Source organism: Lycorma delicatula, chromosome 5 (assembly GCF_047948215.1).
Source record: "Lycorma delicatula isolate Av1 chromosome 5, ASM4794821v1, whole genome shotgun sequence".
Lineage (NCBI taxonomy): Eukaryota > Metazoa > Arthropoda > Insecta > Hemiptera > Fulgoridae > Lycorma > Lycorma delicatula.
Window position 1 is genome coordinate 146,928,015 of NC_134459.1, and position 22,487 is coordinate 146,950,501.

General features: G+C 29.9%; 1 protein-coding gene across 2 annotated transcripts; it reads right to left on the bottom strand.

Moving 5' to 3' along the window:
* Positions 1 to 1,684: 1,684 nt before the first annotated feature.
* Positions 1,685 to 22,487, bottom strand: Smyd5 (SET and MYND domain containing, class 5). Of its 2 annotated transcripts, none has more exons than XM_075365403.1 (9): positions 22,257 to 22,487; positions 21,287 to 21,414; positions 17,955 to 18,075; positions 17,211 to 17,323; positions 15,079 to 15,187; positions 14,443 to 14,574; positions 9,951 to 10,128; positions 5,773 to 5,998; positions 1,685 to 1,794 (listed from the first exon to the last, which is right to left on the bottom strand). In XM_075365403.1, exons 1-9 carry the CDS (start codon positions 22,296 to 22,298, stop codon positions 1,782 to 1,784), a joined length of 1,062 nt encoding a protein of 353 aa, XP_075221518.1. In that variant the 5' UTR covers positions 22,299 to 22,487; the 3' UTR covers positions 1,685 to 1,781. The 2 variants fall into 2 exon arrangements, with proteins under 2 accessions (XP_075221518.1, XP_075221517.1); XM_075365402.1 differs by having other exon boundaries at positions 1,685 to 1,844; positions 22,257 to 22,486.

Consider the following 22,487-nt stretch of genomic DNA (forward strand, 5'->3'; position numbering starts at 1 on the left):
AGTGAGAGACTTCAGTACCGCAAACTGTGTGCGAGATGGGTTCCCAAGATACTGTCCGACCATCACAAAACAATGAGAATGGATGCCTCCCTTACGTTTCTCCATCACTACCACATTGAAGGAGAAGATTTTTTGAACAAAATTGTCATAGGGGACGAGACATGGGTCCATTTTGAAACTGAAGAAACAAAAGAACAATCCAAACAGTGGATGCATTCTCATTCTCCCAGTAAACCAAAGAAGTTCAAGCAAACCTTCTCCAACAGAAAGTGTATGGCTACTGTGTTCTGGGACCAGAATGGAGTTCTCTTGGTGGAATTCATGGAACGTTGCATGACCATCACTGCAACCTCATACTGCGTCTATGAAGGGCAATTCATAATAACCAGAGAGGAATGTTGGGATCAGGCATTGTCTTTCTCCATGACAATGCTCGGCCACACACTGCAGCTGTAACAAAGAAGCTCCTGCAGCATTTTCATTGGGAAGTGTTCGATCACCGCCATACAGCCCGGACTTTGCTTCATCTGATTTTCACCTCTTTGCTCACATGAAACGCTGGCTAGGAGGACAACATTTTGGCACAGACATCGAGCTGCAGACCAGCATAGAAACAGGGCTGAAAACGCAGGCGGCTGCGTTCTATGACCACCCTATGACAAATGTCTAAATCGGAGTGGTGACTATGTAAAGAAATAGCGTAACTATGTAAGTACTTGTTACAAATAAAAAATTTTTTATTTCACTGTGGTTTTAATTTTGTGACCGATCGGACCTTGTAAAAAAATAGCCCTCGTATTATTATTGATTGATTGATAAATAAAAAGCAGCATTAGGTTTAAGTTATAGATTTATTTCACTCTTTGTAAGAGGGGTATGTATATGTTGAAGTGATAACTGTCATGGACTGTGAAATATAATTTTTTTGTTTGTCAACATCTGTCAGGCTGAAGTATCTATTAAAAAGTAAACATCTCTTCTTTATTTAATTTATTGTTACATTTCCGTACAATTTTACACCACATAGATCATTCTTACAAAAAATTCCACCAATTTCACCCCACATTTTGTAATTCTCACATTGCTATTTATGACTTTTAACTCCTTTAACATATTGGTGCTTTTTTTATTGATGCTTACTTATGCAGCTGTCAACCACTTGTAGGAAGTTTAAGTTTGGCTAAATCGATTAAAGCTTATTCTTTATGATCAAGGCCAAAGTTTTTCAATTAACAAAACAAAAAAGGGAAAATCATTTTAATTAATTATATTAGTAGATTGACATTTTATGCATATTACAACTCTGTGGATTTTGGAAGAGCCTATTCAGATAATGCCTTACGCCATTAGGACAGTAAATAAGGGAAAAATATTCAACTCATAAAAACAAATTTTTGTATAAAAAAATTAAATTTTAACAGATCCTACTATAAAAAAATGAACTTTTTGATTACAAATGAATTGAAAGAAGTTAGCAAACAGAAAACCTTCTTCAGTATATTACAGTGAAACAACTAAATAGGATTATAACATAAATGTGATTTAATTTTTAAAAGCAGAAATAGTATACTTAAACCTCAGTTTAACAAATTATGTAAATAATAATTATCACAGACTGCGCAATATATAGCTATGAGTACCACTATTAAGAAGGTCTTTTTGACTATAATAAATACAACATAAGTCTTATTTTTAGATATTTATTTTTGTTTTTTTTTTGCATTAAGTTTTACATATCATCTTCATCATCATCCATATCTTCTTCTTCTTCACTGCTGGTCTCATCTGGAGCATCTGATTGGGATATACATTTATTGCATGAACAATTGAAAAAATAGTTTTCTCTGAAATAAAAATCAGAAAAAATATTTTTAAATATTTCAAAACTAACAATATTTTTATGGGGGAAAAGTGATATAAATAAAAATCAACCAACAGATATGCATAAGCTGTATTCTTTTAAGATTACAGTGACATGTAACTTAGCAACTTATGTGGAATAAATAGAAGACAAAAAATTCTGATTAGAAAGTTAAAAATGCAGATGCAATGTTAAATCCTCCATTATATTTAATGAAGATGGTAAATCATTTATATAAATTATAAAAAGTAATGGATTTGAAATAAATCTACTGCTTAGAAGCATACTTTACTCCATCCTCCATCCTTGTTGAAATCTAAGTGTTGTATGCACAATATCCTCTCATTATATAAGAACTGAATGACCCTAATAGCAATTACTTTCTCATAGTTTTTATAGAATTAATAATAGGATATAAATTGAAAATTTCTTTCTTGTCTTGACCAGTGTCATTTTTTTTAATAAAAAAAATGTTCAAAATCATCTACTTATATGTGAAATCACTGGTGCAATAACTTCAAAAGACAATTTAATATTCTTAGACAGAACCTCATCCCATCCAATATTTCTAGAATCATTAAAGAGGATATAACGGGCCTTATTTAATTTACAGAAGTGTACAGAAGATTATTCATAGTTACAAGTTTTGGAGGGGTATAAATAAAATCTACTTTTGGGGTAAAAGATTTAAAACAATGTTTAATGTAGAGGAGGTTGAGCTTAATCACCTCTATTCATTCCCAGATCATTTGTTACGATGGCCTGGATCATAATAAATTTACAAGTTGATTTAGAAATAAAAATAACATTTGTTTGTTTAGCTTGGTTGTTTTTAATGCACTGATAAAACACTCAATTTCCATTTCATTTTTGAATCTGAATAGAAGTTAATTTTTCATATATTATCAAAATACTCTTAATTATTCCCTTTCTTTCTCCTCCTGGAGTGAAATTTATTAAAGGATAAATCTGATGAACCACCAAAAACATTTTAAAAATAAAATTTTATTGAAATTAATCTAGGGTTTCCATCATTTTACATTATACACATATCATTATATATATTACATATATAATGATATATATTATATATAAAATATTTTATATCTTTGTCTGTAATATTAGTTATTAGCAAATGAAATACACCACCACCACATGGTGTAAAATCAATCCCCCATTTTTTATTATTATTCAATTTTATTTAAAATAATTTGAAAAAAATTTAATTAATTCTTCATACCTGAATGATACACACATAAATGACAGGTTAATGCCTACACTCACATTAAGATTATCAAAATATTTTCTATAAAAATACTTTTACAATCATAATAATTAACCATTTTTATATATATATAGTGCATACAATCTTTAAATGCGTTTTAAGAATAACATCATTAGATCTAGATAAGGGAATCAGAATCAGTGCTCCAATGTTTTTATAGAAAAATTAAGGATTCACTGTAGGCAAAAAGAAGGAAAAAAATTTAATTTGTCCCTAGAATTATACTGCTGCCCTATGTACTAGTTAAAAGTTAAAATTGAGTATATAACATAATAGTAATGTTATAAAGAATAATATTTAATAATATATTAAAAAAAGTTAGGAAATAAAGGGGAAAAGAACTGGTAATGATGAGCAGTGTCATAACGACTAATAATGGAGGAAGCAATAGAGACTACAGTTGAATTGCATGTTACAGTAATACCACAGATCTACATCATATTAGAAAATACAATACTCCATTACTTATTTTTGAAACTTGGGTCATGACAGACAAACAAATAGTCATAACTGAGGTTATTATTTAGGTAATACAACATTTTTATGAATACAGTATAACTGAATGAAACAGAATTGTGAATACTGTAACCGAAATATAAATTAAGAGTATATAGTTTAAGTTTTTATATCTTTGTTCAAATTGTATAACAATATTACATCGGATAAAACTATTAATAATATTAAGAAAGAGATAATGTAAAAACTATACAAACATTCTTTGTTTGTATATTAGTTTATAGTGTTGCCATGAAAGATGGCACTTGTTTAAACTATTGTATCTCAGTTAAAAAACAATTGCACAATTAAAAAATAGGTATTGTCAAAAACTGCAATTATTTTTGCACCAACTGGATTCAGTTGATTTTAGTTAGTCATTCATTTGAAAATTAGGAGCACGAAAACTGTAAAACTTAAGATTTTTTGCACATTTTGAAGACATCAACTTTGAATTACTATAAAATCATAACAGATTGTTAAAAATTTTCTATTTTTGGAGGTGGATTAAATGAATGTTTCTCAATAATTATAATTAAGATTCAGCCCAAAACTACTATTATTTAAGCGTTCAGAGCATTTTAATTTATCTTATCTTATCTTTAGTTTCAATGAATATTTAATGGGGAAAAACACATTGTAATCCTTGAAACAATGTATCTTTAAAACAGAGTATTTAATATTAAATTTTTAAATGAGGTGGGAAAGGTATATGATCATTCAAAAAGCACAGTCACAATTAGTATTTGAGCGTGTATCCTGTTCATTGCGATACAGACCAGTGATATGCGGGCATGTTTTAATAGTGCCTTTCACACAGTTTTATCAGATTACTTTATACTTCATCAATATTACAATTATTATTTTTGTAAGTACTATTATGATTAATGTTGGTGTAAGTTATTTTCAAATATTTTTACTTTTACAACTATTCACAATATTTCTATCAAAGACTCAAATGTATAAAAAGAATAACAGATTACAAAAAGTCATTAAAATCATATCAGAAACATTATAAAATTCACAATAACACTGAAATTTAAAAAAATGTGTAACTGCTTATACATTATTTATTTTTAATATTTTATTCTGGTAGTAAAAATGAACCAGCAGACTGAAGACTGGCATTGCAATTAATTTATACTAATAAACAATGACATCATAATATGAGAAAACAAAGAACATAAAACATATAGCGACAATAACATGAGTTTTAAAAGTTATGAGCCATCCTATTACTATAACAGGTGCTACTGCACAATCTTTATCCATGAATAGGGGCATAAATTTAATTCTATTAGGCCTATATCAGTATTCAAATAATAATAATTAAATAAGAAAACAATGGTTAAAAACAACAGTGTTTCTAACAACTTCATTATTTTTATTAGTTATTTATCATTTTTTTATGCGTTTTATAAATTTAAAGTAAGGCCCTTTTCTATTTCATGCAAGACTTGAAATGAACACAACTGTATCAATTTATTTATTTATGCATAATATAGTTAATTAACAGATGTAGTGGTGTAAAGGATTCATAAAAAGAACACAAACAGAAGGTATTACATAGTTGAGTCTGTACCACTTGCTGAGACAGCTTCTTCAGTGCATCATATATTGCCACGCTTTTAAATAGATGCTCACCACAATTCACTTTTTATGATGCTCACCATAAAAAGTAAATTTATATTAATTTAAACTCTACAAAATGAATGCCTGATATTGCGAAAATTTATGTTTTCTACAACTAATGTTAACCAAAATGTGATTGTTTTACTTGAAAACACCCTGTATCCAATAAATAATAGTAATTTTGGGCTAAATTTTAATTATAATTATAGAGAAACGTTTGTTTATTCTACCTCCAAAAGTAGAACATTTTTATCTTGGCTTTGATTTTATAGTAATTCAAAGTTAACGTTCTTTAAAAAGTGTAAAAAAATTGCGAGTTTTCTGCTTTTCGTGCCCCTAATTTTCAAATGAATGATGGTAAATACAATCGGCCGAATCCAGTTAGCGCAAAAATAATTCAATTTCCTTCATTTTTATTGTTTGATTATTTTTAACTGAGATACAATGATTAAACACAAGCACTATATTTTATGGTGACCACTATAGTAAACTAATTTACCTTAATATCTTCTGTCTTGAATGCCTGCTCCTTTCAAGAGCACATTCGTCCAAATATGAAATGCATATCTCATCGCCAGGCAATATATCTTTCGTTGCTACTAATTGTAATGTGGAATTACCATATGGAAAGGTGATTTTAGCATTTGGCTCACAACTGTGATTTACACATCTTTGTAAAGCATATAAAGCTGAACCTTCAGTATTTAAAAATGTTATTCCAGTATCTGAAAAAAGTATTGTTAGACATATTATATATTTTGTTTATATAATATATATATATATATATATATATAGCAGACCTGGCAATGCTTCGCTGTTGCTAGATTTGAGTACATATATATATATATATATGTAGATTAAATGAACACAATTGAAAGTTTGATAAAACATTATAAACTGAACATACAGAACTTCACAAAATTTAACCTTTCACTTTATCCCTTTTTCCCCTTTCCTCTTTTCTTTTTTCATTATTTCCCCTATTCAATTCTCCCTTTTCTTGCTTTTTCCATTTTTCCCTCTTTCTCATGTAAATTGGTCCAGTAGTTTTTTAGTCTATAGCAGACACACATAACAAACATGGTCTTTTATATATATATAGAAGAAAGTCTGTTTGTATATTTGTTTGTTCTGTAAATATCTTGATACCAGTGTCATCTAGCGGGTATAGTTTTTGCAAAAATTTTCTTTTCATGTAACCAATATATATTCTGAATATGAGCCAAATCGGTCCATGCAATTTTTCCAAATATCTCAACCCCAGCGCCATCTAGCAGATACATTTTTTGCGGAGGCATTTCTTTCCATATAAGTAACACTTATTCTGAATATGAGCAAATCGAACCATAAATACAATTTTTCAAAATATCTTTAATATAAATAACTTCAATATCTTATATGTATCCACCTAGCGGGTCCAAACTAATTCAGAAACCTTCACGGGCATGTGCGCAACAATTCACCAAAGTTTCATTGCAACCGGATAAATGGTATAGGAACGCATATGGGACAAACATACATTTTTATACATATAATAATAATAGTAATATATATATACACGAAGTTTATTTTTTGTTCAAGGTCTGATCGGTCATGAAATCAAAACCCGCGCAAGATGCTGCACGGGTATGTTGCGCAGCGTCTCTAGTATGTCCTTCAATCACGCCACGTCACTTCGTTTAGTTCTGAACACGCAGCTAGCACGTAAATATGTCTACAACAATAGCATCTCCCACCAAGTGAGAAGTGCATGCGGTAATTCGATTTTTTCAGGCTGAGGGGTGTAATGCAGCTGAAATTCATCGACGAATAAGTAATTTGTACGATGAAACTTCAATGAGTGACAGCAAAGTGTGACAATGGTGCAGAAACTTTAAAGCAGGACGTACAGATGTTCATGATGGAGGCGGTCAGGGAAGGAAGCGAGTGTCAACCAATGATCTCGTTGAGCGAGTGGATGAGGCAATTTGAGAAAATTGTCAGTTCACAATTTCTGTATTGAGCGATCCGTTTCCTGAAATTTCAAGGTCAGCTCTCTACATCATTGTTAGAGAGGACTTCAGTATCGCAAACTGTGTGCGAGATGGGTTCCCAAGATGCTGTCCAACGATCACAAAACAATGAGAATGAACGCCTCCCTAACGTTTCTCCAGTGCTACCACAATGAAGGAGAAGATTTTTTGAACAAAATTGTCACAGGGGATGAGACATGGGTTCATTTTGAAACTGAAGAGACAAAAGAACAATCCAAACAGTGGATGCATTCTCATTCTCCCAGTAAACCAAAGAAGTTCAAGCGAACCTTCAACAGAAAGTGTATGGCTACTGTGTTCTGGGACCAGAATGGAGTTCTCTTGGTGGAATTCATGGAACGTGGCACGACCATCACTGCAGCCTCATACTGAGTGACTCTTCAACGTCTACGAAGGGCAATTCAGAATAAGCGGAGAGGAATGTTGTGATCATTGTCTTTCTCCATGTCTTTCATTAATGCTCGGCTACACACTGCAGCTGTAACAAAGAAGCTCCAGCAGCATTTTCGTTGGGAAGTGTTCGATCACCCACCATACAGCCCGGACTTGGCTCCATCCGATTTTCACCTCTTTGCTCACATGAAACGCTGGCTAGGAGGACAACATTTTGGCACAGACATCGAGCTGCAGACCAGCGTAGAAACATGGCTGAAAACACAGGCGGCTGAAAACACATCGGAGTGGCGACTATGTAGAGAAACAGCGTAACTATGTAACATCTTGTTACAAGTAAAAATTTTTTTTATTTTCACTGTGGTTTTAATTTCGTGACCGATTGGACCTTGAAAAAAAAACAACCCTCGTATATGTAAATAGTAAAAATGTTAATGTATTTTAACTATTTATAAGATTTGTACTGTAAACGAAAATATATAATTATATAAATAATAACCAAAATTAAAAATCTGCATGCAAGTAGATTTTCTGATATACATATATTGTGTAATGAAAATTATAAAGAAAAAATTGTAAAACCTTCAAAGGTTTGTAACATGTTTAAAGTCTCCAAAGAAAGACTCCAAGTCTTTCACTTGCCAATCTCTCTCATAATTTTAAACAATGAAACATTAATACTCATTACCTTTTTCTATATAGCGCATCAAATATTCCAAAGCGGATCCCATTTGGATTTTTTTATGACATTCTGTTAAGATGTGCACACAACATGCACAAATCTTTCTGAAGCCTAAATGGTCGCATTGTTCATGACCATTTAGGCTGTTATCGGTCGATAACAGCTCTTGATACACCAGGAAAAAGAAGGGCCAGGTTGGAAATTGTTGAGTGATAATCTTTTCTGATTTCATCATCTACGCATTTCAACAAGTCCTCAGTGATTATCGAGGGCCTTCTCAAACGTTCTTCATCATGCACATTAATTCTGTTTCACCATTTCTTTCATTCATTATATTATGACCGTATACAGCAACTAACCAATGAATTTCAGTTGGCTTAATGTTTTGATGGTTTAAAAAACATATGACTCCACATACTTCACAGTTGGCGGCAATATCGATTTTCCTATTCATTTTAGAACGTAAGAACTCACATGTAATCAAAGATACCTCACAGACAACAATGCAGTGTGTACATTACTAGCATGGCCATGAACAACATAGGTTCGCTAACCTTAGGAGAGAAATTTCCCAGTGGTCTTTACTTTATAGATATCCCTTGTAAAGTAAATTCCCTTCTTTAGTAAATTTCAACTTAGCAGCAGAATATAATTATTAATAAAATGGATTTTTCTCTTAACTGCTTTGTTTTTACTACCATTTTGATGCTTTACAAATACCTATTTCACAAGTCATAAAATTAAAAATTTTAAAAACCCATGACAGGTTTAGTCATTTTAAATAAACATATCTACTGCAGCTTATAACCGTAAAACTATAAACCACCAATCTAAAAATTACAACCTAAGAACCTGCCTGAGGTGATACCTATGTAATGCATAAAACCACATCAAAATTGGCCCAACAGTTTTAGAGAAACAAATCTACTGCAGCGCCCCTTGGTGTGGTCTATAACAGGAAATCATGTCTAAGAACTTGCTCTGAAATGATATCTATGTAATAAAAAAAACCGCATCGAAATTGGTCCTGAAGTTTTTGAGGAAAATAGTAACAGACATACACATACAAACACGAAACCTTTTACCCCAAACAAATACACTGTCTCCATTCAATCATGGGTAATAAGAAGATTTTATATGAAATTAAATTAAAAACATAAATTAAAATTGTAGAGGTAAATGTAATTTAATTTCAAACATTAAATAAACTCTGTTATCAATATAAAATAGTTAATACTTAATAGAATTTAACAAATAAAAAAGGTTAAAGAATTAAGAAACCCTTAGGTAAATGAGGTCATAATTTATCAAATATTAGCTTTTATTTAATAGATAAATCAGCAGTTAATACTGGATTGATTTTTGTAGCATTTTATATTGGAGAAAATTATTTTTCAGTTTCTGGAATTGAAAAACCTGAACCTTACACTGACAGTCTCCTTTATATAAGAAAAAAGAACTAACAAACAATTATTAAACATTTTACAGAATACTCCATAGTTTCATAGATCAACATGATAATAAATACATCTCTTTAAATATATATTCGAATATACATTTTATACATACGTTCTTCCATCTGATCATAAATTTTAGATATAAGTTCATCCACAGAATTTTTCTCTTCTGAAGGTAATGTAAGGTTGCCAACATTTGAAACCCATTGGCTGAAAACACTTGTGCCAACACCCTGTCCATTTGCACCTACTAATGCCCATAAAGAAGAGAATCCTTCCAAAGTGAACCACTGAAAGTATATAATTCATTAAATGCAATAATGATCACTAACAAATGTATTAATGTTTAGAAACTTATAAATAAAAATTGATTCTCAGTAAAATAACAATGATCAACAAGAGCATTAGAGAGGTAATAATTTCCTGTTTATCAAAATACGCCAGAATTGTATAAAATATATTTAAATACTATAAAATCAAAAGAAACGTAACAACAATAAAAAAGATTCATATCAATTAAAATCTTAGAATGAGGAAATTAAAATTTAGTAAAACAATATTAAAGGCTTTAAAATACAAGGGTCTTGTAAGGTATAACTAAAATCTGTAAAATGGAAGTGCAAATAATTCTACTATAAGTCAGAGTAGTGATAGTGATTTCAACAACCAGCTAGGCAGATTTATTGGAAGCAAAGGAAAAATATTTCAGTATTGTTTTAAATGATACCGCCCATATTCTGTGAAAACTACTCTATTATAATGTGGTGCAACATTCTATTCTTATCACTATACAATTGCTGGAAACATTCAACTCAGAGGCAACAGCCAATATTAAAATTATATTAAACATTGGTTTCTTACCATTAATTATAAAATTAAAAGAGTTTAATAGAACTTTTCAGAACAAGTTTACTCAATTGTTACATAAATATTTTTAACACAGGGATTATGAAGCTCAGCTTTACTCGATACGCATCTCAGCCAAAAGGTGGCCTTTTTGTAGAACCAAACTGAATAGGAAAAAAATCTCAACTAAGGTCCATAAGCATAGCTATCGCCAATGAAACACAAAACTCTAACGGGCACAATAATTTTAGGACCCCCCTGCATCTTTGTCTTGGATCCAAGAACTTTTGGGTAAGAGGGAATAAAAGAAAGGAAAGAATGAAAAAAAGGGCTATTTCCACAGAGAGAGTGAAAAATAAAAGAAATAGAACTTTTTTTTTCCACCTTAAGGCATTGCTTCAGAGGCAGAGGATAAGATGAGTGATTTGTAGTGTGTGTAAAAATGCAACACCTGACCGAAATTCCAACCTGGGAGCTCCAGATGAAAGGCCGACATGCTACCATTTGCACCACGGAGGCCGGATCCGTGGAAACTAAGACCTAAAGAAATTTTTAATGCCTCCTGCAAGAAATGCTGTGCCTACCCCCCTGCAACAAGAAAAACATGGGAGAGGTACACACTTTTTGCAGGAGGTATGATCCTTTGGGAAATAGGACATCTTTAACCAGAATGGTAGCAGTATACTCATAAACAATTTTGTTTTGGGGCTCAAACGCACGAAGCAAAAGATTTATTTCCTACACGATATCAAAAGCCACCCCCAAGGAAAGATTCATTTAAATAATTTAACTTACACACCAATAAATAAAATTTTTATCACAATAAAGAGAAAAGTGTAAACCTAACTTAATATGTTGCTGATTCAATCCATGACTTCTATTATTCTCTGCAATCAATCTACCATCCTCTTACAAATCACGAAACACGTAAAAATTTATAGATTGAATTAAACGCAATTAATTACTGGAATTGTTTTTTAATAAAAAAATTTGAAAAAATAATTACCTTACAATCTATTTACAAGGGAAGTTATAATATAGATTTTCATTCTCTGCTCGTAGATGTACTGGTAGAACGAAAACCTGCAGGTCTAAAATTGTCATCAGTAGTTTAGGTCGCTTTTTCTCTCCTTTCTATCAGTTGTAATTGATATATATTTGCAGATGGTAGTGTTATAAAGCAAATGATTAGTAAACTATATTTTACAAATGACAGAGTACATTCCACTTCATATTTAATAAGACTTAAAAATCAGTCTATAATGAACATTTCTCTTGGTTCAAAGCATATGAATGATGACAGTCATTTACAGATGGCTGAAGATGAATTATATGCTCCATCAAGAACCAAAGTTAATAAATACAGGCTAAAGTTGAAACACTTATTCAAAAAATTGTGTAGAATTCTCTACTTTTGGCTTTCTCATAGAGAAAAAACTGTCACTCTTCAGTACTATGTTATTTTTGTAAAAAATGAAATAAAAAACAAAATTTGTTTCTAGAGCCATACAGTCTACTATATGTTTCACCTGTGATACTATTCATTCTCACACTGCCACTTTAGCTATTGAAAATCTATAAGAGCTTATGGGGGATCTGCTATGCAGCTTTCCATGTAGTTCAAATTTATTATTACTGGACTATTAAACAGTCTGGGAAACTTAAGGAATTTTTAGGAGGGAAGAAATTTGACATAAATGTAATTATAGGTGATATGCAAGGGTAGATCAACATGTAATCAAACATCTACACCTATTCTGTAAAAATTTCTGAGTGCTGCAATAAGAAGACTGCACTGGCAGGAGACTATATTGAAAAATATATTAACCACAAAATTTTACTCCACACAAATTATACCTCCAAAGTTCCTGTTTACATATTAGTCCTGCGAATGTTTTTAGTTGTATACTTATAAAATAAATATTTACAATTAAACAACTTCTAAAATTATAACATTATCAATAACTAATATCATACTAATACTAATAAATGAATCGGTGATTATAAAAAAGAGAACACATATGACATGTGAAGGAGTTAAATTATGTATGGAACTATCACTATGAAAAAAAAATTTAATTAATTTTAAATAATAAATTGCAAAAATTTCAATTTTTTTATTCATAACTAATTATTATTCAGATGTATATTTTAAATTTTACAGAATAATTTAAATTAATACTTAAACCTTATTAATATGAATCCATATGTTTTCGTATAAGTAACACAGGCTATATAATGAATGAAAAATGGGAAAGCTTCAGGAATAGATAATATTACTGCCGAGATGCTGAAAGCTGGTGGTAAAACATCGCACTCAGCACTAGCAAAACTGTACACAAGGTGCCTCAAAAACCAAAAGATTCTGAATGCATGGAAAACTGATGAAGTGATTCTTCTGCATAAGAAAGGAAGGTAACAGAGGAAGATAACAGAGAGGAAGCTTGTTGGGCAATAATTCTTCAGTTACTTGAAGAAATATAACAAGCTTCCTCTCTGTTATCAACTAGGTTTTCATCATGATAACAGTAAAAAGAATGCTAACACTGAATGAATAAATACCAAAGGAGCAGGCAGGCTTCAGAATCTACAATGGATCAATCCAGGTTGTTCAGCAAGTCATAAGAGACATGAGTATATCATGTCTCTATGTATTCTTTTTATTGACTACGAAAAAGCATTTGATTCAGTATAAACACAAGCTATAATAACCAGATAAAACACAGTCTACATAAATTTGCTACAATCGATATACGAAGAAGCAAAAACTACCATCTATGTCAACAAACATAAAGTAGAGATAAATGTACAAAAAGGTAAATGACAAGGCGACTCTATATCAACCGTGCTTTTCTCAGCCGGCCTCAAGGAGGTATTCAGAAAGCTGGAACGGGAAGAGGAGGGCATATGAATAAATGACGCTTATCTAAACCACCTGAAATTTGCAGATGATTAGTTCTCTTCTCACAAGAACCAGAAGAACTTCAAAGATACATACAACTGCAAGTGGCTGGAAAACCCTATAGTCTATGGATGAACCTTAAAAAGAGCAAGGTCATGTTTAACAATTTTGCCAAAGAAAGCAAGATCTTTGTGTGGAGAACTCAAATAGGCAGGCAGATAATTACACATATCTTAGCAACAGATGTCAACTGAGGGTGATACAAAGAAGGTGAACAGAAGAGAGGTGATACAGCAGGTGAAGAGTTAAGAGTGGAAGGTATTCGGGAGAGTAAACATTGTTTTCAAGAACAAACTCCCCTTTTGCCTTAAAAACAAAGTTTTTGATCAATGCATCCTGCCAGTCCTTACTTATGGAAGCGAAATTTGGACATTAACCGTTCAATCATTACAGAAGCTGCTGGTAGCACAAAGAAATATAGAATGATATATGGTTGGAGTTACCAAACAGGATGTGAAGATCGGTAAATGGATCAGAGAACAGATCAAAGTACATGATATCATGAAAGTTAAAGAATTAAAATGGCGGTGGGCAGGCCATGTAGCAAGAAGAACTGACTGCAGACGGACTAAATAACCACTTGAATGGATACTGCTAGATGTTAAATGCCCATGAAAAAGAAGAAAGACTCAGATTGATATAAGTACATTGGACTGAACTGGCAGAAGATTGCACAAGACCATATTAGTTGGAAATGTGCTAAAGAGGCCTTCATCCTGCAGTGGATTGACAATGGCTGAAATGATGATGATGATATTACAGTTATAAATTTACAAATACTAAATGAAATAGTTACCTGTTGTGACACATCTGAATTAGGTACAGCTCTAGCAAAAACACTTCTCAGTAATTCAATTTGATTACGATACAGACCCATCAACTGCTGAGCAGCTACATTTTCATCTTGAGACAATGTACCATGACAAAACTGTTAACAAAAACAATAACAAATTATCACAAAAAATTATGTAGTTAATAAATATAAAAACAATTATTTATCAGGGAGATGATTTATTTATGTATGTATTCACTGGGGAATAGGGATCCATAATGTTCCATGGAAACTGAACAAGAATTCTTACTAATCTATTAGGAAAAGAATGGAAAAGATATAAAGCGTACAAGACGCAAATATGTTGAAATACAGGATCTATTATATAGTTACATGAAAAGTTAGATCCATATACAAAAATATATTCTATGAAAATAACTTATTCTAATAAGACATTTACAGTCTTTCATCAGAAAACTGTAGAAGTAATATTTCATTGAGATGACAGGAAATATCTCTCAGTACTAATTAATAAATATGAAATCTTAATCTTGGGAAAACAATAAAAACCACTTAGTTACTTAATTATAAAAATGCATTAATGTTAATATCTTAATTTAAAAACAATTCATAAATAAAAAATGAAATAAAAATAAACACCTCACTAAAAGTATTTAAAACTGACTGCTTGTCATCAGCTTGTTCAACAAGAGCAACAATTCGAGCTAAAAGCATGATAGTAGTCGACTCAGGAGGATAATGTATCTGCCTGTAAAAAAAAAATAAAATAAATAATTGCAATACTTAAAATATAAATAACATATTAATATGTTAAATAAAAGCTAACAAACAGTAATAACAGCAATTAAAACAATTCTCTGAATAAACATTCTTTTTTAATATCATTCATATAAAAAACTAAATGTCATAACAAAATAAATGTTTACTGTAATACGTATATTGAAATAGTACTCAGCACTTGCCTTTCCACATGTGAATTAGCTAATCTGAAACCAGGCCAGGCCTATTATGTAATGCTAACAGCAATACTGTACAGTTCTCTCAATCAGTAATTCTGTTTTTAGATTACGATTAACAACTAACCCTTGCCACCAGATAAACCACACATGTAATAAGCTATCAGTTTACTTACTACATGGACAAGAGAACCAGCTGTTTTACAGCCCTGAATTAAAAATAATATAGCATACGATAAGTGGAGACTTATATGACAACATAAAAGTCACTGTAATAATGGGTTTGCTATTTACTTGTAATCTATCAATATGCAATTATTATAATAGAAACACAGTTACTTATATGCATATATCAGAACTTCATAAATGCGATTTAAGCACACTTTATTAAAATTTAATTATTTTATAAAATTTACTGAATAAATCTGGGGTGAGCAACTAATTACAGGAAAAAATATTTTTAATTGCAAGTAACACGAAGTACAGAACAAACAAAGACCAGAAACATTCACTACTTTTCATTTAATGACAAAAATATTTAATTTAATTGTAAATCTACATAAATCAAATATTACAGTGGAACATTACTTTTAATAGCTGGGGAAGATGAATGGTAACCTGCAAGTTGAAATATATTTAAAATCCATGCAGCAAGCACATTCCTCCACTCATGAAGCCGGTTGACTGATACTTGTTACTTGGAAAATAGTGAAAGTGTTACTATGAACTACACATTTTTATCTGTGTATTATCTTTAATTATACATCACTATTGAGTTCAATAAAAATTTAGAACTGACTTTAGAAATACATTTTCAATCGCTGAATTTTAAAAAAATTTGATGCAAGCCTTGTTATAAAACTTGCTATTTTCTTAATTTATTTGTATATAATAGGTTAAAAAATAGCTTGAAGACTTAAGTAAGTTAAGTATTAGAAGATTTTTAACCTCCAGATACACAGATAGTATGAAACCATAACATTCTAAATAAATAAAAAATTGATCATGTCTAGATAATCTCACATACTTTTTGATTACATTAATAAAGTTTCAGGTCTTCTAGTGCAAACCACTCAGAATTTTTAGAAATTTAAAAAATGTTTATTTCCACTACAAAGATACTTAGAACATTGGGGCCAAAATAAACTGCTTTGTTTAAATTTTATAAGATGTAAACTACTGTTTGAATTTTACTTCACCTGAATTTGAGTGAGCCCTTTGTGTTCTCACCTAATCTATTTTCTATTGAAGTATGTATATACAAATGCTACCACTTAATTTATTAATATTGGAGGTCTCTTTAGAACCCTCATAACATTGTTTCTTTTTTCAACTATATACCATTATTTACAGAATCTTTATATGTACCCTTGACAAAATAAATACAAATTTTAAATTCCGTTTGATATTACAAGGGAGTGAAAGAATACATTGGTTTTTGAGGTTATAAGAAATATACTGCCAATAAATTAAAAACTTCATCAGCAATTTAATTGAATGAATTTTAATGTTGTGTGGTCAGATATATCAAACAAAATCTTTAAGAATGTGCATAGACATACTTTATGTGAGTAATAAAATATTGTTTGAGATAAATTTCTGTGGTTAATTCATACTTTGGTACATTTAATAAACAGTTAGCAAAGGAAATACACCATAGGTAATAGAAACCTAGAGTTCAACATAGGCTTCATCTAAAACACTTTTGCAACCATCCTTATGTTTTTAAAGGTAAACTGCATAAAATCAAATTATAATGCCTTTTTTTAACAAGAAAGGCATATTTTACACCAACACAAATATGCTTCAACTTACTTCCATATTTCATTTAATTCATTCAGAGGATGAACTGAATCTGAAGTATGACAAAGGCTTTTATGATATTGCTGCCACGCAACATTTTTACACTTATCACTGCAGTACTGAATCTAAAAAGAAATAAAATGAATCATTAATAAAACATCACATATGGTAAAAGTATATAAAAAAATGATTATCTCCTTTTTTATACTTTCAATAAGTTATACTATATGTACTAACAGTAACCTAAAATAATACTAACATTAAACTAGGTTAAATGAATAAAAATACAAGATTTTAGGTTTTTTTTTAGTGTGTTTGTGAACAGTTCTTGAGCATTTTTTCTTTTTAACTACTTTTGGCACAATAAAATTAGCTTTTATGATGAACATTACGCTATTTTATTTAACAGTAAGGATAAATGAAATCATTATTATAAAAAAAGTTAACAGGTAAAAAACTGAAGTTATTAACAAAAGATTAGGAAGTACTGTGATATAGAGGTTGTGTAAAATTAGACAAAACTACAGCCAACATTCATAGATGTATGAAAAGAAAAAACTAATTATAAAATTGTAATTGATTATTATCAGTTCTCAACAGAGAATATCCATTGTTTTATATAAAATATAAAACAATACCAAACATACATAGATACATACCATGAGACAGATAAAATAACAAACTATATTTTGCACGAAAACACGAACATAAAAAACTACAAAACCTGTTTATTACTGTATGATTTACATGACTTACATTACAAGAAGGACAAATAGCATGCTCAGATTTATTAGTTGGACAACATTCAGGATATGGCAACACTAAATCATTTGAACCAGCTAAACGTCTAGCATTTTCTTCTGCTGTTTCAAGTGGCCTGAAAAGATTAAAAAAACATCATGATAATTTTAAACATAAATTAAGACAAAGAAAATAATTAACAGAACATATTTACCTACATTTTCAAAGATAATAAACTGAAAAAAGAAGATATAAACAATCACTCAAATAAATTTACAATATGTTTACCACATGAAACTGTTTTCAGATAGCATTACAATAAAATATCAGGTCAAACAGAAGATACCTTTTTATTGTAATGAAAAAGATTCAATATTCTGTAAACTTAGTTCATGCTATAATGATCATGTTTTACAATTAGTCAACGAAAGATGAAATTTAACAATAATGTTTCATAAAATAGTCTGTTACAATAATATTTAAATTTACTCTAATGACAAGATACTGTATAACTAATGAAGTCTGTCAATAATATGACCTATGAATATGACAGAACTGCATTCCTTTACAATCAAATGGTTGTACAAAACCTTAACATCTCCAGGAATAGCATCCTAAAAATTAAAAAGGAATGAAGTAGGGATAAAACAGTTGAAACCACATTTAATAAATTGATTTCAAGAGATCACAAAATAAAACAACATTTCAACACAACTCTTGTTAGCATTTACTAGTGGGTGGCCACAGCAGTCAAGACCACTTAAAAGAAAAAAGGTAACAGAAATTATAAGTTAATTGAAGTTCTAGTTTGTCTTTCTCTTTTAATGCTTTTCTTTCTTTATGAAAAAAAAGCTGTAAAATATGTATTGTCTCCAAAAAATTACAACTGCACTTAAAACATTCTGCAATGAATGTAGATTTACTATACATCGATAAAACCTGCCAACAAATCATGATGTCTGCTACTTAACAAAAGTTATTGCTTTTATTACAAAAAATAAAATCAGTATTGTGTACCAAAATTTTCCAGCAGCTGAGAGTGTAGTACCTCAAGACTTACTAACTAGCTTCTTACCATATATAAATATACCAGCCTCTTGGCAAGAAATTTCTGGCGGTGATAAAGGTTCCCTTACAACATTGCAGAAGAATCGATTTTGAGAGATAAAACAGTCAAACTAGAAAAATCAAACACTTAACCATGATACATACATGGAACTCGGAGTTTTTGTTCATATCTGTCCAATCAAGTGGAATTCATAGGTTCATACCTCAACAGTAATTTGGTTAGACAGATATAATAAAATTTCAGTGTAAACTAAGATTTAATGAAATACTTTACTTTGTATTGCTTAATGGGTTATTATTTGCCTGAGTATTACATACAGTGCAGATGAATGGCATTTATAGATTCACCAAAAATAAGAAGGCAGTTTTATTGTGTAATTCAAACAAGATATAAATATTAAAATTTAAAAACACAACTGCCAAAAATAACATTGCTCTTTAATACAGGATAATTATAGAGCATGCTGGTGACAATTGCTTTAGCCGTTGAGCTGCTACGGTGCAATAAACATACATACACCCTAAATACATTACACTCCTTTTTGACAGTCGTGTAAAAAGTGAAAGAAAAGAAAAAGTCCTAAAAAAAATAATAAGATCTATATCTATAAAATCATATAACATAATTATTTTTATGTAATCATGTTTTAAGCATGACACTTTGCTGCAAGAGAAAGAGGCTTATTATTAATTTGTTTATTTATTCATCAGCAATAACAGACTAATTTCCAGTAACAGCTACTGTGTTGTATTGTAAATAATATTTTTAAGAGTATGAAAAATGACATGCTTAATCTAACGTAAACCTAGAACTTCAGGAAGAAAGGCAGAGGTGCTACTACTCTGCTATAGAGAAAAGCATAGATCATAATTTTATTTAGTTATTTATTTAAATAAAATATTTTCTTTTATAATGCCCACATAACTCTGTTGAAAATCTTTAATCTTTTTATTAAAAAAATAAAAGTTAAAAAAAATACTAATTAAAAAGCTTATTCAAAATACTGAATTTTCATCATTTTTGTTGTACAAGTAATAATATGAACTGTAATGTCACCTCCCATTATCCATAATCTAAATAATTATAATTATCATCTTCTAAGTAGTGTTTTTCTTATGTACTGATTTAATTTCTTTACATATTTGTTACTGTTACATTATACCAAGTGATCATTTGAAAAGTTACCACATTTATTATTCAATAGTTATCTGTCCCATCGTATTTCTGCTTGCAGGCATGTGTATCATTCTCGGGAGGGAGTAACTTTTTTAAAATCATTTTCAAAGGGGTGGAACCCACCCTCTCCGCTACACCTACCCTAACTTAAAAATATTAAATGGCAATGGTAACAATTAGATACATTAATTCACAACCTGAAAAAATAATGAATTTTGGTAAAAGAAAATTAAAATCCGACCACCTGCACTTGGCAGGTGCAGAAAACCATTTGGGATGCTACTATTTTTAAATTTCAGTCCAACAAAAATAACTATAAAATTACATGATATTACTTCTTAAATCATTTGAAATAATCATAACCTGTGCAATAAAACTGAAAATTATTTTTTAAATTATCAGCACAAAATTTTGTTCTTAAATATTTTCTAAATTTTCAAGGGTTGAAAACTTATTTCTTTTAAATGAGATGATATAGCATGTGACATGTCACTGAAAGATCCTTTGAATGGCAAGTAATTTGGTACAAATAAAATAAAAATTGGCTTGGTGGTATTTATTTTATTGTGTTTTGAAATTAACAGTGTCTAACATATGGATAATGATTATAGTATTGGTATTGTTGTTGTTGTATTGTGAATCGGCACTGATACACAGGACATAATTTAGCAGAATTATGACTAACTCACTCACAAAAACACAACATTTGTTTATTTTTCATTCTATAAGCTAACTGAATACAGTATAGTAAATCAGTTCATCTCTTAAATTGAATAGGATTGGAATTGATCTGTAATATGCTACAATTAAAGCATATTTATAGGCTAGTATTCCATTTAAAACCAATATTTTATGTGTGCGTGTGTGTGTGTGTATATATATATATATATATATACATATTATATTATGTATTTATATAAATGTGAGAATAATATAATACAATATAATAATATAAAAATTATTATAATTTTATACATATAAAATAGTATAATAATATAATATATATATTATTATTACATACATAATATAATTATTAATATAATATTATTGTATATATATATATATATATATATATATATATATATATATAATGATAACCTACCTCAAACAGTGGTCACATGCTTTATATCCACAAGAAGAATTCCAGCTAAACTGACAGCAAACCAAAGGTGTTTCTTCAAAAATTACACTTTCTTCTTTTATTAAACGAGTTGCTACCACACCCTTCCCCTAAAATAGAAAACTAATCCATAAAGAGTATTATTACAGGAAACAAAAAGTTTTCGGCAAAAGCAAAGAATTACATTTTAAATTATTAAGATTGTCTGTAATTCAGCAAGCTGAATGACACTGGAAACTTCAGTTGGCTTAGCATACTGATTTATGTACATATATTTAATACTGTAAAGAAGGCAATATGAAACTCATTTTGTCTCTTACTTCCCATTTTATCATAAATTTACGGCATTTCAAGATAAAATTCAAATCAGCTTATGTCAGAATTGAAACATATCTTGCAATAGTTTTATTTCTGATTTGGGAGGAAATTTAAACTTCCTCCCCTATCACTAATTGAATATACACTACTACATATTTATTTTAAATAAGTTTTTTAATTTATATCTTTTTTGATATTTTCTTCAATGAGATGGATTTCTGCACCTATCTTGGTTGCTTGTTTTAGTGGAATTATTTATATACCCTTTTATTTGGTCATTTAAAAAAAAAATTGGATTTTTTTTAAATGACCAAATAAAACGGTATATAAAAAAAATTGGATTTAAAAAAAAATAAATTATGCAGTTTGTTTGTAGATAACAATCTAGCTTGCTGTTTACCCACGAAAAAAGCCACACTTTTTTTTTTGTAAAAGTAGTGAGAAAGATTTCATCTAACTAATCACATGTTGGGTTCACACATTTTGAAGTTAAGAAAACAATCGTTAAAAGAATAATTAACCATACAACAATTTTTTAACCCTAGTTAAAAGTAAAACAGTGTTACCTTATTACATTAATAAAACATAACTCTTAAATTACATAAACTTTGAATTTGAGATATAATAATCTAACCTTTAAACTCTTCATATCCTGAACCATGTAACAGGGATCCATTTTAATATTAACGATAAGAATGAATACGAACTAAATAATAAAATCTATGGAAAATGTTAGTGTTCAAGAAGTGGTGAAGCTTTTTCTTGTCTTAACCATTTACACATTAAAATTAAACATTCACACACTATATAAATTATAACTTAAATATTAATGTAACTAAACAGCGTCAAACACGAGTTTTATGTC

Bases quoted from the DNA above. Each gene is read 5' to 3' on its own strand.
- Smyd5 (XM_075365402.1), bottom strand. From the start codon at position 22,298: ATGGATCCCTGTTACATGGTTCAGGATATGAAGAGTTTAAAG. The intron at 21,415-22,256 runs GTTAGATTATTA...TTTCTATTTTAG, and splicing joins AGGATATGAAGAGTTTAAAG to GGGAAGGGTGTGGTAGCAAC. The intron at 18,076-21,286 runs GTAGGTTATCAT...TAATCTTTTCAG, and splicing joins GCATGTGACCACTGTTTGAG to GCCACTTGAAACAGCAGAAG.